A 14,407-nucleotide genomic window follows, 5' to 3' on the forward strand; every position below is an offset into this window, starting at 1 on the left:
GAAAAGCCCCATCAAATTGAATTTAGAACTCTGCAAGTTCATCCAGTGAGGTGAACTGACTGTAATGTTGTTGAGTGGCAATAAGGAAGCCACAGTATTGTCCTGAGCCTGTTTCTATGGAAAGGCTGCTCTGGGGAAGGAACAAAGCAAGAATCAACCCTGAAGATCCTCCCTGTGACTTGGGAGAATTCACCCTCCTGGCTTTGTGAGCTTTTTTGGCGACTCCCAGCACTGTCTGTGTGTGTTTTCAAAGCCAAGCCCAGGAACAGCCTCTTGGGGCCTCGAGTAACTCCTGCCCATGTCTGGTGAGTGCAGGGCTGGCCCTACAGCCCCTGCCCCAAGGGCTCCCTGGCCCCAAGGGCTCCCTGCCCCGAGCATTGAAACCTTCTGTGAAGTCCCTAAAACCCTCAAACCACCCAACCCAGAACACCCTGGAGCTGGGCTGGGTCAATAATTCACCAGCTCCTGTGCCCAGAGCAGCTGCCCCAGGGCAGGTCCCTGAGGTGGAGCCTGTCCAGGGACCGTTTCGGGCACGATCAGAGCCCGTTTCAGGTTTCTCCCTCTGCAGGTGCTGCTGTGGGTGCTCATAAATCTGAATTGCTGGGCTGGAACAGCCCAGTCCAGCCCTGCTCGGCTTCCTCCCACACTGCAGGTGCCCAGTCAGCCCAGGCAGTGTTGTTATCCTTTATTCTTTACCAATCCTCACTCTTTATTTCATTATTTATGTAACAAAACACCACCAACCCTGCAGTTTGTTACCCCAGTACCACATTGCTGCTGTGATTACACACTCCCCTCAGACACTGCCCCTTCACTGCAGGCTGAAAGGTTGGAATTTGGATACTTTCTTGGTTTCATTTCAAAAATATTTTACAGATAGTATCACAATACCAAAAGTCAAGCCAACAGTTTAATAATAATAAAAAATTCGTTTAATTTCAAATGAAATGCATATGCTTCATAAAATCTAATCAGTGCTTTTAAACTGGATACATATGACCATAATGCCAGTTTTTAGTGTAGTTTCTCAGCTGGAAATCACTGGGGATCAGTTGGAGCACTGGCTTCCAAGAGTGATGTGCTTGTCAGGGAGAAAATTTGATAAATCACTCAAAATGGCTTTGCTGTGGTTTCTGTGCATTTCACATGGAAAACTTGCTGCTGGCTTTTGTCAGAATCCAGGGGTAAGGAGGGACCATGAGAGTGGAATTGTCTGGGACATGGTGGAGCTGAATCCCAGAGTTATGTGGTGTGACACCAACAGCTTTGTAGCTCTGGAGACACAGGAGCTTTGCATCAAGTTGGAGAAGGGGAAACTGTTCATTTTTCAGGGTTTCAGAGTCCGTCGTGCTCCTGTTCATCCCGGTGCGTGCTGAATTCCTGAACCTCTTCCCCTTCACTCCACAGATCCCGAACCCCCTGTTCGACCTGGCCGGGATAACATGTGGGCACTTCCTCGTTCCCTTCTGGACCTTCTTCGGTGCCACCCTGATTGGCAAAGCAGTCATTAAAATGCACATCCAGGCAAGTGCTGCCCCTCCCTCGGGCTTCGGGGGTGGTGGAGAGAGAGACTTTTCTCCTTCTCTTACCGTTCCACTGTGTTACTTCCTAATGACTTGTGGAGTCTCCCTGCCCGACCTGAAGTCACGGAAATTAATTTGGTGCAAAGGCTTTACAATAAAGGATCTGCTGGGCTGCTCAGGCTCCCAGTGAGTAATTTATAGCCCCGGAGGAACGAGCTCTGTGCTGACCCGCTCAGGAAATTGGTGGTTAGCCAAGGTATTTACCTACGGCTTTTACCAGCTCGGCACTCATAGTGAACTTGCCTTTTTGGTAACGACGCGGCTGCAGAGGCTCGGGAGAGGCTCTTTTTAGCTCAGCTGAGCACGTAGAGAAACCCCCGGTGCCCTGAGCCCAGCCCGGGGCTCCTCCCTGGGCTCCTCAGCCCCCTCGCAGCAAGGTCGGCACTTTTTGGACTCCTCGGCCTGGTTTTGATGTTCTCCTTTGTCCTGTTCCCTCAGGGCCGACCCGAGGGGCTGAATTTGACAATCCCAGTCAAAAACGTTCAGTTTTGCTTTTAAATGCAGCGTCCCCATTTCATGGGAAGGGAGATGAAGTGTGGTCAGTGCTGTCTCATGAGCTGTGTCTCTATTTGGGGTGTTTTCAGCTGAGTTTGGGTTTTTTAAGACAGTGCCTGTACCTCTGTTGCTTGGAAATCTCTGCTGTCACTGCATAAAATAGCAGAAGCTTTTAGTATAAAATTACTCCTGTAATAACCTCACCAAGCTGCTTTAAAACCCTTTGCCCTGAACAGGAGATTTCAATCTTCAGCTTTGTTCCTCCCATCGTTTGTAAATGGTTGTTTTACTCTGCCCAGCCCTTCAACAGAAACAACAAATAGATTGGCAGTTCTCTTGTTTACTGGGATGGAACAGCTTTTCCTCCACAATTATTTTTGTATTATCTGAATTTTTTTTCTGCTTTTAAATCTCTGTGTCTGGCAGCACAGGGAAGTGAAATAGCATCTGATCAATATTCCTTTTATTACTTTAATTGCCCTGTTCAGCTCCCACAGTGTTTGCTGTGTAATTTATGGTGCTCCACACTCAGATCACATGGAAGTGCAAAACCATTTCCCAGTGTCTTGTACAGTTGGTAAATCATCTGATTTTATAATGGGCTCAGCTATTAGAATTCTCTTTTTCAAGCACACTCTTGTGCAATAGCCCTGATTTTCGGAGTGATCTGGCTGAACTTGGAATTTAGGAAATGTGAGAGTCATGGAAAAGGCCTTTAATGAAGTGTTCTCCAGACAGGAAGCAGTGACTGGAGCAGTGGCCATCCCGGAGCTGCTTTGAACTGGGCTCTTCCTCCGGGCCACAGGATCCTTTGGTTGGAGTCACATCCCCTGTTTCCAGCCTAGGAAGGGCAGCTCTGCTTAGATCAGGCTTAAATTGGTCCAAGGAGGCTGTGGGAACTGTGTGTACCCTCATCCACTCACAGTCTGCTCACCCTGATGTCAGACAGGACCAAGGGGAAGGAGCAAAGGTGGTTTTATCAACATTTTAACTGCTTTTGGAGGAAGGGGAGTGGTGAAATCACAGCCACTGGGATGTGTTACAGGAGTTTTTAATTGACATTCCTCTGTTCCAAGCAGGCTGTTGTGTCACAGTGACAATCCCACAGGTGCCCAAAGGCTCCTTGTTCTCCACTGAGTATTTTTTGCCGTGTTCTGTCTGAGCCACGTGGACTTGGGGACTGAAATATGTTATTTTTCCCCCCTGTGATCCTCAGGTCCCTGTGTTTGTGTAAGGGGATGTGAATTTTGCTGCACAGCCGTGGCTGCTTTTCCATTAAAACTTTGTTGACGGAGTAAAGTGACCTTGAGCTTCTGGGAACGTGGGTCTGGGGAGGACACGGATGGTCGGGAACAGGCTACGAAAACATTGCAAGAGATGAAATCTGGGAGGAAACAGAGGGAGAAAGGGACCAGCTTTTTCAAGGGAATGCTGAACAGGGAAGGTTGTGAAAGAGGAGAGGAGGGGGAGCTGTGGGACTGGGGGGGAAGGGACACGAGGCACTGTCTGTGCCTCCCTTCTGATCCCACTCCTCTCCTTCCTGCAGAAACTCTTCGTCATCATCACCTTCAGCAAACACATCGTGGAGCAGATGGTGGCCCTCATTGGGTGAGTAATTAATACTTGCCCTCATTAAGTGGGAAAGCAGTGCAGGGCTCAGAGCAGCTGGGCTGGGAGTCGGGCTTTGTTTCCAAGCCCGGCTTTGGCCCACCCAGAATTTAGGCCTCACCTCAAAGTCCTGCCAGGAACAGCCCCCAGGGTGGGGCTGCAGGAGCAGCAGGAACCTTCCCCCAGGAATGGGAGGCAGCTCTTCCAGGGAGACATTCCTGCACTTTTAGCTGCAAGGGGGCTGGTTTGCAGGGACTTTCTTCAGGGTTGTAGTGAGAAAAGTTATAGAAAATTATATTAACATATTATCTATAGTTATAGTATATTTATCACTTATACAAATACATTATTTTATATATTCATATATTATAATATAGTTTAATAATAAATATATAATAATTTATATTTATATAATATTTTTATATATTATATATATAATAAATACTTATAATATTTATATAGTTTAAATATTATACTGTATTATGGATATATTATAGATATGTATTTTGTGTATTGTATTTATAGAGAAAAATCATAGAATTCCATGATTCTGTATTAAAACCTCGGGATTTTATGCAGTGTTCCAAGATAACACTAAACATCTTCCATACAGTTACACATCAGACATTTACAATATTAAATCTCTCATAAAACATCAGGGTGAGAAATTGGGTGTGTTGAGTTTGATCTCCATTCTGGTAAATTTGGTAGAAAAGGCAGTTTTCATGGGTGAACTGTTGTGATTTTGAGAAAAACTGTCTTTTTTTTTTTTTACTGAGTTCTTTAGTAATGGATGGATATTTTATTTTTTTGAGTTAAAATCTCAGTTTAAAACAAGCAAACCCTCAGCTAGGAACAGTTTGGGCGAAGGGGGGAACAGACAAAGCAACAGAATTCCAGGTTGGAAGTTTTAAATGTGAGTTTCTGATATTCAAATACAAAGTTTTATTTTCGTGGGGTTTGAGGGTTTTGTTGGGCTTTGTGGGTTTTTTATAAACTACAATTAATCCAATCTCATATGAATCCATAAACTAAATTAAATTCCAAGGTGTTCCTACTTTCCCAAGGTTTGTTCAATGGGACAAATTGATTGACATTTTGCTGCCCAAACTGTAATAACTGTTTTCACATAAAATCCCCAAATCCACACTCCTCGAGAACGGTTCCAGGACAGGAATGTCTGGAAATAATTCCTTTTAAAGCACCCAAACTCCAAGCAGTGATGCTGGACAAAGGGAAAGGAGTGTCAGAAGAAACTTGTAGGGAATTTCATTAATCCTGACTTTATTATTCCTGATCTTCCCATCTGTTTTGTACCAAACTTCAACATTAATTTGCTGCTTTGAACATTATTTAAAACAAAGGGGGGAGAGAGAAAAGTGGCAACTTCAAACCATGAGGAGTTTTTCTCAGTCACACCAGCTCAGGTATTTCCAAGGATTTCCTCTCCTGAGGATCCCGGAGCCAAAACCGGGAGTTTTTTCCTACTTCATCTGTCTTGGAGATAATTTTGCATTGAATTACCCCGAGTGCAGTCACAGGAGCTCTGCTGGGTTTGGGTTTATTGGAGGGTTGATGTCAGAGTTAAAAAATGTTCCTGGGAGACAGTGAGATTTTTGGAATGTCCCGGTATCCTTGACTTTTCCCAAGCTGTCTGCTGGCATTACCTCATCAATCTGTGTTAGAGGGAACAGCAAACATGTTAAACAATACCTTGCATTAAAAGCCCTGTTATTACATTAAAATACAGTTCTCTTTAGTGGTCAGTAACTTCATTTTAATCAAATTCCACTTCAGGCTTCCTTTGTCTGGGACATTGCTCTTGCACAATGGGAAATATCTGAGCACAGCACCTGAAAATAATGGACACATTAATATCCAGGAGAAAAAAACCTAGACAGAAGATTTAAGTTGTGAGATAAAGTCTGGGGAGATTTGATTTTATAAACCAGGGAGAATTTCTTGCTAATTCCATGATTTTTGGTGAAAAAGCAGGAATTATTCACATGTACAGCTCAGGAGCTGTTTATTGTGTCACTGGTTTAATAGCACTGAGGGTGATGTGACTTCACAGTTCTGTCTACAAACAGCTCATAAAGTACTCCCTGTAGTAATTAAACAAACAGAGGCAAACGTGGCAGGAAATGGAGAAGCTGCTCATGGAAAATTTTGAATTTTTGAGGATTTTTGGTGGTCGCTGGAGCACAAAAAACGGTCCCAAGGTGGGTGGTGGCAACAAACCTGGTTGGGAGGAAGGAGGAGACACAGGTGGGTTTGGGAGCTGGAGCTGGGGGGAGGCTGAAACCCAAACTGGGGAGGGTTTAGAGGTGCTGGGAACTCCCTGGGCTGGGAATCACCAACCTGTTCCCCCAGTTCCTGCTCAGAGCCCTTTGTTGCTGCCCCAGTGCTGGGAGAGGGTCCTGTTCTCTCAGCTGCTCTGTCCCTGAGCCTCTTTTGGGGTGCAGGAGCTTTGGGTCCTGTCCCTTGAGGAACAGTTTAACTGACTGATTCTACCCCCCTGTAAAGCTGCTTTTGGGCCCAGCCCAGCCCGTTGCAAAGATTTAATTACTGTGGGTTTTATTTTGGCTCCTCAGTCTTTGCTTTTCGGTTTTTTCACCTACAGCTGCAGGGCTGGCTGTGAAGTCACACTGAGCAAAGTGCTTTTAGACACGATGATGTTTTCCTGGAAGTGGCAGTTTTTTAAATGGGGATTAAGAATTCCCAGAAAACTACTTGAAGAAATAATTCTCAAAGCACAAACCATCCACAGAGCTGTTGCCCATCCATTCTGGTCAAATGTTCAGAAAGAATCTAATTTTTGTTTAATTCAGCCTGCCCTGTTCACGTTTGGTGAGCTTCACAACAGGCACTTAAAACATTCATAAAAATTCATAATTCATAAAAAATATCATGTTTGATTGCACGTGGCCTTCACCTCCAAAGCATCTGAATTCAGTGGCCACATCCCTTTGGGAGGAATCCCACCTTTTTACCTGTGGTAAATCAGAATCCCAGGATGGTTTGGGTTGGAAGGAACCTTAAAGATCATCTTGTTCCAACCCTTCCACGGGCAGGGACACCTTCTACAGTCCCAGCTTGCTCCAAGCCCTGTCCAGCCTGGCCTTGGACACTCCCAGGGATGGAATAATTAGCTGATAAAATAATTTGAAGTTTACATGCAGTGAAATGCATCTAAAAATTTTGCCACTTCCACGGATTTTTACCCACGAGCGAGACCCTGCAAGGTGTAATTCTTCCAACTTTGGAAACCCACCCAAAAATATCCATGAAGGGTCCTTATCCCGATGTTTTTTGTGGGACACATTTGCCAGCCCTGCAGCCCCGTGGGAATGATGCCCATCTGAGAGAACAGCAGGTTTTTGGTCGCAGGCACTGGAACTGTTGCCTGGACAAACCAGTTTCCTGCTGTTTATTGTGCCATAAATCTTTGTTCACAAGTTGCTCCCAGTCAGTGCTGGGGAAGGAGCCTGATGTTCCTTCCCCCCAGACAGCACAAATGGGATCACAGTCCCTGGTGGGGAGTTTGTTTAAGGATTGTCAGGGGTTTTTTTGGTAAAAAATCGTTTACAGTCCAGGTTTAGGTTATTCCTTCAGAGCACAAGTCAAGGAGTGATGAAGGGCTGCACCAGGAATCTTGTCCTGGGGTGGGAAGAGCCCTGGGTTTGATTCCCTGGTTTTTGGGAGCCACCCCCACCCTCTGACAGCTGGACCTTTGTTCTGCCCCAGCCCAGGTCCTGCTGAGCTGCTTCAAAGGATGTTTTGAGAAACAGGTTCCAGTCAATGCTTAAAACAAAACCTGTGCAGTAGAACTCAGCAAAAGCAACCTGAAGTGGCTGAGGAGGTGGAAAGCAGAGACTTCCCAACCTCCTGAGAGGGATTCTGGAAGGTTACACGGATCCACCTCACACTGGTTGGTTCAGTAACTCATCTCCCCTGCCCCAGCTCCATCAGAACCTGTGGGACTGTGTCCAGCAGAGCAGCTCTGCACAAATAAGGCTTTAGAGCCTTCAGAGAGGCACAGATGTGGAGGAAATGTGAGCAGCTCTGGAGCTGAAAACCTTCCAGTGCATCACAGCAGAATTATAGAAGTTTATTTGCAAAAGGCTCGGAGGATTTAACTCCCAACAAGCAAGTTTTCTTTCCCCTAAATTAGTACCAAAAAAGTCTTTAAAATGCAAGTAGGAGTTTCCTTGCTCAGAGCACTGGGGAGCAGAGCTGAGGAGGGGCAGGTCAGGGGTGTTGCTGGTGCTGTTTTTGGAAGCCTTGGTTTAACAAGTGGCCCAAGGAAAGCCCTGCAGGCTCACGTGGGATGGGAGGGCCCAGGTGGGAATGTCAGATGGTGGACTTGTCTGGCTTGGTGACTCCAGGGAGATTTTCTGTCTTCATCTCCCAAAGGAAATGAATCTCCAGGGAGTCTTTGAACCCAAAGGTCTCTGTCCATCCTGCCCTGAACCAGATTTATTTTGTGCAGCTTCAGAGCCCCGAGGGTGGGTGAACAGCTCAGGCCCAGCTGGGGCTGCTCCTGGGGAGCCCAGCCTGCAAAGGCTCTCCCTGAGCCAGGCCTGGGCAGCCCCAGCTCCAGGCTTTCCCTGAGCCAGGGTCCAGCTTTCCCTAAGTCAGTGCCTAGTTCTAGCTCCCAGATTTCTCTGAGCCAGGCTCCAGCTTTGGGGTAGCCCCAGCTCCCAGTTTCCCTAAGCCAGGGTCTAGTTCTGGGCAGTCCCAGCTCCCAGGTTTCCCCAAGCTGGGGTCCAGGTTTGGGTGGTCTCAGCTCCCAGGTTTTCCTAAGCCAGGGTCCAGGTTTCCCTGAGCTGGGGTGCAGGGCTGGGTAAGGCCGAGCCCAGAGCAGGTCCTGGCGGTGCTGCAGCCCCGGGAAGGGGCTGGTTTGAATCCTGGGAGAGGTTTTATCAGCACAGGAAATGACAGCTCATTAAACCCGACCGTTGGGTGCTCAGCCCGGGCTGCAGGCACAGGAACCTCCGAGGAGCTGGAGAGGTGCTCTGCTCCCACGGGAATGCAAAAGAACCCCCTCTGCCAATTGTCCAGGGGCACCAAAATACTTCCACTGGAAGCTGGCTTCAGTGGTTTATGAAATGTCTGACTTCCAGAGAAGTTGGTACCACTCAAATACCCAAATCCGGTGCCTCTTCCTAATGTTTTACTGCTTTGGAGCTGCAGGATGGGTTTTTCTGTGCTCTCCCAGGGGAGTGGAGAAATGGGAATTAATAAATGGGATGGTTTCGTGATGTTTTGCATAATTGTGGGGAGGTGAGAGCCTTTGCCCCTCTGGCCTGGCTGTCAACAGTGTGATTTAAATCAACTATTTGAAAGATTGGAGGTGCAGAGAGGGAAAAGTCCAGCCCAGAATGTCCCTCCTGCCTTTGGCACATCCTTCAGTGCCACTTTTTTGTAGCAGGGATAATCCCTGTTTGCTGCAGGAGGGCAGAGTCCCAAACCCTCCAGGGTATTATTTCCAGCAGAAAATAAACTTCATGATCAAACAAGACTTCCACGATTTTAAACCCCCGTGTTTCTTGACTGGGGCTGGATCTCAGTTGTTCTCAGGAGCTGCTGAGCTCAGTGTCAGGCTCAGAGATGCACTGAAACTCTTATTTACATTTTTAATTTCCCCCAGAATAACTGGAGTTTCAGAACAGCTCAGAGTTAATCAGCTGCTTCATCAGCACTTGCTGCTCGAGCCTCTTGTCAATGAGAAGCTCTAATTAGCAGTGAAAGCCCCATTAATGCTCCCAAAATGAGACCTCACAGTGGTTGCTTCTTTTTTTTTTTTTTGAAAATACTTGGCAATTCCGACATTTCTCACTGGAAAAGTGGGCAAAAAGTGGGCAAAACCCCACGAGTGTTTCTGTAAGATGGGAACTTTCTGCCCTAAACTGGGCTCTGGGAGATTTTTAGGGAGTTGTTGAGTGAGCCCTGCCCTTGAGCTTTAGCACAGCTTGGGATTAATTCCCTGAGTGTTCCCAACCTCTCCAAGCTCAGGGTAAGAGATTTCAGGAGCTCAAGAGCAACCTCTGCTCCTGAAGATCTCGTCAGATGAAAACGATGCCTTTCAAAAGTGCAAATATCATGATTAAATGGTATTCAATAAGTATTTTTAGTATCAGTAAAAATGCATTGACTGGAATATCAAATAAATTCCTGCTTTTTCTTAAGCACAGGGCAAAACACAATTTTTCTCCTCTGCGTTTGGTGCCTTGGAGAAAACTCCTCCCTGGGGTTCCAAAGGTTCTGTTAAAAGGATTTAAGTTCCCCCAAAAACCTTTCCTCCCACTTACAGTGACAGTCACTCTTGGAAAAGCGAATTTATAAATTGTCCAGTGGATTTTAAACACAGTTTTGCTGGAAATAGAATGGAAGTTTTAGGGAGTCAGAGCTTGCAGGTCTTTGGTGTAATTTTAAAACTAATCCTGAAGCAGCTCTGCTGAATCTCTGTAATGTGGTGCTTTGAATAGATGGGAAGTTTTGGTTTAATTATTGCAAAAAAACAGCTTTAGAATTTTTAATGTGGATAGAAATTGTAGCTTTGAGTTAAAGACAATAAATCCTCATCTGTTTGATTACAAATCCCAGGTGACAGTTCTGAGAACAGACTCCAATGGTGGTTTCTCAGTGAATCAGAATTCTGAGTGATGTTTATATTTTAGTGTTGGAATTCAAGTCGTGTTTTTGACTGAAATGTTTTAATTTTCATGAATTTAGGCTGCACCAAAGGCTGGTGCAATTGTTTGGAGGTTTGTTCTCAGTTACAACTCCTTGTGGAACATTCAGTGTTAGCAGAGAATCAGAAGGAATTAAACCAAAAATTGAATGTTAAAAGTTCCTAAAACTTCTTCTCAGTTACACTTAATTGTAATTAAATTAAAAAAACTTGAGTTTTAAGACTTTTAGATCTAAGTTATGTCTACACTTGGATATCAGGTGACATATCTGGGGAGATTAAATGGTTTAATTTTGCCAAAAGAGCACAAGTAACCCACACAGTCCTGCTGAAATGGGATTTCAAGGATTTCATCCCCAGCACTGCGGATTCAGGATTTTCTAGATGTTCCTCTGCTTCGTTTTGCTCCTTATTTAAATCTAGGCACATTTTTTTTTCAGTATTAAAGGCTCTAGAAAAATTGCAGAATTTTAGAAGCCGAGGTGCTCACATTCAGGGTCTTGCAGTTCTTTAAAACAGCTGTAACAAAGTTAATTTTGTGCATTTTTAATTTAATTAATTTAAGTCATAGCCGTGCTCAGAAAAGGAAAAAAAAAAGTGAATTCTTCAGTGAGAAAAATTTTGAAATTCGGTGTCAGTGCAGCAGGAGCTGTTGAAGCCTCTGAACTTGTGTTTCTTGGCTTTGTTCTGTGTTTAAAGCTAATTTAGCACCGACTTTGTTCGGTGTCCGAGTCATTTGAACACCCTCCTGTTAATCATTCACCCCTCGCCATTTAAATATTCCTCATTTCAGAACCAGGCCCGATTTAAAAGTGAACCATTACCTTGCTGGAGCTCTTGGAGGAAGGCAAAGAAACCTCAGAACGTTCCAAGGGTGACTCGGCCCCGGCCCCGACTCACCGGGAGAGGTTTTTCCCAGGAACGGTCGGCGCCGAAGGGCCGGGGCTGAATCCTGGAAATCCTTTGGATCTGTGTAAAACGTGTCAGGGACAGGCTGGAGTCTCTGGGGTTGTTTTTTTTCCCCCCCCTGAAATTTCAGCAGCCCCGGGCACAGAATTTCCTCCCCCTGGTTTGTCTCATCCCGGGGGTGAATCATGAGGGAAGTGGCCCTTTTCTGGGAAATCTGCTCCCAAAAGGCGTTTGCCCCCCGGCCATGAAGGAAATCCATTGAGAGCAGCAGAATGAGGCACTTTGTTTCTTCACTCAGGGCCTTTTCTGAAATTCCTAAAATTAGAAAGTGTTCTTTTTTAATTGGGCTCTGGCCTGGAAAAGGGAATATCGTGTCAAATGAGGAGGGAAATAATTGGAGGGACTCAGAGAGATGGTCACTTGGAAAACCCCTGTTGTTGGATGTGTCCTGATGTGTGGAGTTGTTTTACTGAACACTCCCTGTGGTGTGAAGAGTTAAAAGTGAAGCGCTGAAAATTAGGTGAGTTTTCAGTGTAGGAGATCACATTGATCTCTTTAAATTTAAAAAATTTAAACCCAGTTAAATATATTAAAAAAAAAAAATTAAAATCTCCATTCTCTTTGAAATTCAAGTGGTGTTTGTCAGTGGTGGGAGTTAGGAGTGATGGTGGATGTTTGTGGATCCAGCCTTGGGAGCCTCTGGATTGTGTGTTCACACAGCTCAGGCCGTGCTGGTGCTGGTGACAATTTATTCTGGGTAATATTTGAGTTGTGGGGTTTAATATTTGAGTTTCGGGGTTTTATTTAAGGGTTGTGACCATTATTGAAGGGGTTTGGATCTCTATTTGCTAAATAGCAGAGTGGGTGGATTTAAGGCAAAGCTGCCTGGGTGGGTTTGGTGGCAGCCTGGACAGAGAGATTTGAGGGGAGGTCAGAGGCTGCCCAAGTTCTAGGGTTGAATAGTTGAGTTTTGGGGTTTTATTTAAGGGTTGTGACCATCATTGAAGGGTTTTGGATCTCTATTTGCTGAATAGCGGGGTGGGTGGATTTAGGGCAAAGCTGCCTGGGTGGGTTTGGTGGCAGCCTGGTCAGGGGGATTTGGGTGGAGGGCAGAGGCTGCCCGGCGGTACCACCCTCACCCCGAGAGGGCTCCGAGCTCCCAAACGTGACCCTACAGCAGGAACAAGGTGTTCAGCAGGTCCCTCGGAGCCCGCCCTGTGCCACCCAGGCTGGCACGATGCAGGGCAGGGCTCCCAGCGCCTCTTTGTTCCTTTGTTAATCCCTGCCCGGGGGAGGTGCCGCAGGATTTGCTCACGCGTTCCTTTTGGGAAGGGATGACGCACAGATTGTCCTAATAAGGACTTTGTTGGAGAAAGGGGCCGTCTCCTCGCAGGAGAAGGGGCAAGTCATAGGGCGAGCAGCCTCTTTTTTAACCGGGGGATGACACAAGCACAAGTCATTTCCTTATTAATCGGTTCAAACCAGTTCTTACAGGAACTGCTGCTGATAAATGTGGGACTTCTCCGAAGTCATTCATTTGCCTCCCAGCACTGCCCCAGTGCTCAGCTCCTTCTCCTGCCTCCAGGACATGCTCCAGCTCCCAGCTCCTGCCCCCCTTCCCGGCGCTCTGCTGCTCACAGAGATTTTTTCTTTTTGAGCACTTTTGGAGGATCTGGGGAAAGATCAAAAGATGAATATTTTGCTTTATTTCGTGGGGTTTCTGTTTTCTCAAGTGTCTCAGGAGTTCCCTCCTGAGCTGTAGCTCAGCCTGAACTTTGCTCTGATTAGGTAAAGTGGTAAGTTTATTAAAAAAAAAAAAAAAAAAAGAAAAAAAGCCAATGGTTTTTTTTTTGGTTTTGTTTTTTTTTTTCCTCCCCTATTTTGTCTCGTTCTCTGGGATGAACTTTCCATCAGTGCTATTCCAAGTATAGGTCCTTCTCTTCAGAAGCCATTTCAAGAATATCTGGAAGCTCAGAGGATAAAACTTCACCACAAGTCGGACGGTGGCGTTCCACAGGTAAGACCCTCCCCAGCTCAGCCTTTCACGTGTCTGTTTTACCAAGATCTGCACTGACCCAAGCAATAGAGATAAAAAATCTCACTTCAAAATCAACCTGGGAATGAAAAACTACCCTGTAATCGTGTGAAATTGGGTTTTAAAATTCCCCCGCAATTGTGTGAAACTGGATTTTAAACTTAACTCTGTTTCAAACTTACTCTGTAATTGTACAAAAATTGGATTTAAATCCTTTAGAGGATAAGAAAAAAAATAGAGCAGTTTTTGCCTCTCTGCATTAGCTGCCTGCTTGGAAGGTTAAATTTAAGGAGGAAAAAGTTGCATTTCCATGTGAAGGGGTAACAAACTGTGCAGCATTGATGCTTCAGGAGCCAGGAGGGTCTGTGGCTTAGTGGACAGTAAGAGAAATAAAATCCCCAAGCCCTCAGTGTTTGAAAGGAAAAGAAAACTACAGTGTTTAGAGCAGGTACAAGGGGCAGAAATTTCCTTTCATACCAAAAAAAAAAAAAAAAATTAGAAAAAAAATATTTTAAAAAACTTACCCTGAATTTGCAACGGGACAGAGCGACTTGGACGTGAAATCCTTGAGGGTGCTGAGGCATTTTAGATAAAATCCGTGAACCTAACTTGGATTTCACGTGCAATATTTGTGGCTGTTATAAATGTTCCTCTGGCCATTTCTGCCCACAAAAGAGCCTCGGGGGGGATCGGGCTGGAGTCGCTGAGCAGGGAAGGGATCGTGGGCAGAGCAGGGAAGGGATCGTGGGCAGAGCAGGGAAAGGATCGTGGGCAGAGAAGGGAAGGGATCGTGGGCAGAGCAGGGAAAGGATCGTGGGCAGAGCAGGGAAGGGATCGTGGGCAGAGCAGGGAAGGGATCGTGGGCAGAGCAGGGAAGGGATCGTGGGCAGAGCAGGGAAGGGATCGTGGGCAGAGCAGGGAAAGGATCGTGGGCAGAGCAGGGAAGGGATCGTGGGCAGAGCGCTGCTGCCCTCCTTTGACAGGAGAAACGAGGGAAGAGTTGCCATGAAAAACGCTGGAAGCGGGACCAGCGAGGTCACTGGAACTTCCAGTCGGATCCTAATGGGAAGATAACACGGA

General features: G+C 45.9%; 1 protein-coding gene across 4 annotated transcripts in view; it reads left to right on the plus strand.

Annotated features, from left to right (window-relative positions):
* VMP1 (vacuole membrane protein 1) overlaps positions 1-14,407 on the plus strand; it is a 58,726-nt gene that overhangs the window by 42,611 nt on the left and 1,708 nt on the right. For all 4 annotated transcript variants that reach the window (XM_032707348.1, XM_032707349.1, XM_032707350.1 and 1 more), the window contains 3 exons: positions 1,408-1,524; positions 3,625-3,686; positions 13,207-13,309. In XM_032707348.1, the coding sequence (XP_032563239.1) occupies positions 1,408-1,524; positions 3,625-3,686; positions 13,207-13,309 (282 nt within the window). The remainder of the gene's footprint in view (positions 1-1,407; positions 1,525-3,624; positions 3,687-13,206; positions 13,310-14,407) is intronic.

Source organism: Chiroxiphia lanceolata, chromosome 20 (assembly GCF_009829145.1).
Source record: "Chiroxiphia lanceolata isolate bChiLan1 chromosome 20, bChiLan1.pri, whole genome shotgun sequence".
NCBI lineage: Eukaryota > Metazoa > Chordata > Aves > Passeriformes > Pipridae > Chiroxiphia > Chiroxiphia lanceolata.